Source organism: Molothrus aeneus, unplaced genomic scaffold (genome assembly GCF_037042795.1).
Source record: "Molothrus aeneus isolate 106 unplaced genomic scaffold, BPBGC_Maene_1.0 scaffold_34, whole genome shotgun sequence".
Classification (NCBI taxonomy): Eukaryota; Metazoa; Chordata; class Aves; order Passeriformes; family Icteridae; genus Molothrus; species Molothrus aeneus.
In genome coordinates, this window is record NW_027099005.1 from 833,008 (window position 1) to 836,599 (window position 3,592).

The window sequence follows — 3,592 nt, forward strand, 5'->3', positions numbered from 1 at the left end:
CCTCCATGTTCAGCTGCACTGGGAAAGAGAGAAGGGCTTAGAGAAATCGACTTTAAAGCTGGAGTCTTTAAAAACTCCACTTTATTTTTCAAGCTCATTTTATGTTCGATCACCCTGAATTAGAGGGAGGTGAAATATGCAAAGGGCACCTGTGTGGGGACCAGCAGGTCTGACTGCACTGGGGCACAGGGAGCCCTGTTTTCCTTCTGGGCTTCCCTGGGGTTCAGGCTGAGAGCAATGCTGAAGATGAATCAGTAACTCAGGAGCATAAACCCAAGCTCAAAAATAAAAATGTTGAGTGAAGTTCTCTGACAGGTAGAGAAGTAGTTTTGAGGGAATTCCTACAATAACCCCATAGGATTGACTCAACGAGCTTGTCAATGTCTTGTTTCAACAGTCCACCATGCCCAGAGTGAAGGAATGTCCAACAGCAGCTCCATCAGGCACTTCCTCCTGCTGGCATTGGCAGACACGCGGCAGCTGCAGCTCCTGCACTTCTGCCTCTTGCTGGGCATCTCCCTGGCTGCCCTCCTGGGCAACGGCCTCATCATCAGCGCCGTAGCCTGTGGCCACCACCTGCACACACCCATGTTCTTCTTCCTGCTCAACCTGGCCCTCAGCGACCTGGGCTCCATCTGCACCACTGTCCCCAAAGCCATGCACAATTCCCTCTGGGACACCAGCACCATCTCCTACTCAGCATGTGCTGCACAGGTGTTTTTCTTTCTCTTCTTTATGTCAGCAGAGTTTTCCCTCCTGACCATCATGTGCTACGACCGCTACGTGTCCATCTGCAAACCCCTGCACTATGGGATCCTCCTGGGCAGCAGAGCTTGTGCCCACATGGCAGCAGCTGCCTGGGCCAGTGCCTTTCTCAATGCTCTGCTGCACACAGCCAATGCATTTTCCCTGCCCCTGTGCCATGGCAATGCCCTGGGCCAGTTCTTCTGTGAGGTGCCCCAGATCCTCAAGCTCTCCTGCTCACACTCCACCTTCAGAAAAGTTTGGATTTCATTGCTTGGTGTCTGTTTAGGTTTTGGTTGTTTTGTGTTCATTGTTTTCTCCTACGTGCAGATCTTCAGGGCTGTGCTGAGGATCCCCTCTGAGAAGGGACAGCACAAAGCCTTTTCCACCTGCCTCCCTCACCTGGCCGTGGTCTCCCTGTTTGTCAGCACTGGCTTTTTTGCCTACCTGAAGCCCCCATCCATCTCTTCCCCATCCCTGGATCTGACACTCTCAGTTCTGTACTCAGTGGTGCCTCCAGCCCTGAACCCCCTCATCTACAGCCTGAGGAACCACGAGCTCAAGGCTACAGTGTGCAAAATGATGACTGGACAATTTCAGAAACATTAAACTGCTGGAAAATTTTCTGTAAATCACATTTAACAAAAGTCATCGTTAATAGTTCTTGTTGGTTTGGTTGTTGGGTTATTTTTTCCATTGTTTTAGATTTCAATGATGGTCACAAATCAAGGTCATTGCTTCTGCCCTTTATCGTTTTGTTTATCTCCACCTTTGCTGTGGCTCCAGATTGTATGAATGAGGAGCTACACTCTTGGAGGCTTTAACGGAACTAAAGGATCTCCCAGCAGAGTTTTCTGCAGAGATGCCCTTTTGTTGCCTTCTCTGGAGCTGCAGCAGCAATGTCTGTGTGCAGAGCTGGGGCAGATCAGTGCTGGCCCAGCAGCTGTGCCCAGCAGCAGCAGCAGCACTTGGTGTTGCCAGTGCTGCTGCCGTGGCCCTGCCCCTCTGCCCTGGTGGCCCTGGTGTTGCTGCAGGGCCTGAGTGCTCTCGGGGCCGGGCACAGCCCTGGGGGTGGCAGTGCCGGGGCTGCAGCAGGGACAGGCCATGGGCACTGCTGGGGCAGCGCTGACGCCTCAGGCCAGGGCCTGGGGGCTCCAGGCTCCTTGCCAGGCTCTCTCAAGAACACGGCCAGGCCAATGCTCAGCACAGAAAAGCCCCGTGAGCAGCCTCAGGCTGGCCGTGGGCAGGCTGGGGGCAAACAGCATGGCTGGGGCTCTGCAAGGGCCCTGGGGCAGACGGGAAGGAGCAGCAGAGCAGGGGCTGATCCATCCCCAGTGCGCTGCACAGCCCAGGGCAGCGTCCCAGAGCCTCCTCATGCAGCTGCCAACAACATCCCCCCTCTGCAGCCCTGGCCTCTCCCCCAGCTCACACAGGTGCCCCATCCTTGCAGGCACAGACACGGCAGCACTGCCTCAGCAGCCCCTGTTTGCATTGCACACAGCAGGGGGAGCACCCCCATGCTGTTGCTGTGGGGACATGAACCTGAGGGAGCACAAATGCCATCAGCCCCTGGGGCCAGCAAGGGCTGGGGGACGCCATGGAAACCACTCAGGTTTATTGTGACAAACCTTTGAGTTCACCAATTCTAACCTTCACCCTAACACCACCTTGTCTGCCCTGAGCCTCCAGATTATACAACTGCAGCTCCCTCATGTCCTCTCAACCAGATTTCTCTTCCAGACCCCTCACCAGCTTTGTTGCCCTTCTCCAGACACGCTCCAGCCCCTAGATGGCCTTCCTAAATTGGGGCCCAGAACTGGACACAGCACTCGAGGTGTGGCCTGGCCTCACCAGTGCTGATGCAGGGGAAGAATCCCTGCCCTGCTCCTGCTGGCCACACCATTCCTGATCCAGGCCAGGAGCCATTGGCCTTCTTGCCCACCTGGGCACACTGTTGGCTCATGTCCAGCCTGCTGTCCATCAGTGCCCCAGGTCCCTTTCTGCCTGGCCGCTCTCCAGCCACTCTGTCCCCAGCCTGTAGCGCTGCAGGGGTTGTTGTGGCCAAAGTGCAGGAGCCAGCACTTGGTCTTGTTCAACCTCACCTTGCTGGATTTGGGCCCTGGATCCAGCCTGTCCAGGTCCCTCTGCAGAGCCCTCCTACCCTCCAGCAGATCCACACTCACACCCAGCTTGGTGTCATCTGCAGATTTGCTGATGCTGGACTCAGTCCCCTCATGCAGATCATCAGTGCAGATATTGAAATCCACGCTGGCTGGCTCTGATCCCTGGGCCATCCTGTGGGTGCCCTGTGATGGCACTCAAGGTGATCTGTTCCATAACCAGTTTCCAAAAGAAGAAAGATGAATCCCATCTGGTGGAGTCCAGCTCCCCAGATGTGGGTCCACCTTTTAATTGCAGAGAATATAAATCTAACAACAGTGATGTCCAGCTTCCCTTTGGTCGAAACCATAAATCCTTGAGGTGATGTTCATCTTCCTTTCTCAAGCTGTTTTTCTCTGCTTCTATAAGGCGTGAGAGAAGCATATTTCCTATATATATTCCAAAGCTATAGTTTCAAGGATACAAGCAATATTTTAAAATTATACTTCAAAAGGTTATTATTGCAGACCTTTTTTATGGATTAAATGCAAGCAAAAAGCAACATCTTTAACACCTTAATTCCAATGCTCTTAAATCAACTAGGGTTAATTGCAAACAAAAGATAGGTTCAAAGGCTTTTTTCCATGCTTTATTTTCCTCAGTTATTATTAGAATTCAGAGCTCTCCCATTGTCGATGTCCACACATTTCGCATTCGCAAGTACACATTTCGCCTCTTTGTACCTGAC

General features: G+C 53.0%; 1 protein-coding gene across 1 annotated transcript; it reads left to right on the forward strand.

The window, feature by feature from the left end:
• Positions 1–420: 420 nt before the first annotated feature.
• On the forward strand, positions 421–1,353 carry LOC136570426 (olfactory receptor 14A16-like). The gene has a single exon (XM_066570901.1). The coding sequence runs from the start codon at positions 421–423 to the stop codon at positions 1,351–1,353; it is 933 nt and encodes a 310-aa protein (XP_066426998.1).
• The last annotated feature ends 2,239 nt before the right edge of the window (positions 1,354–3,592 follow it).

Bases quoted from the DNA above. Each gene is read 5' to 3' on its own strand.
- LOC136570426 (XM_066570901.1), top strand. From the start codon at position 421: ATGTCCAACAGCAGCTCCATCAGGCACTTCCTCCTGCTGGCATTGGCA.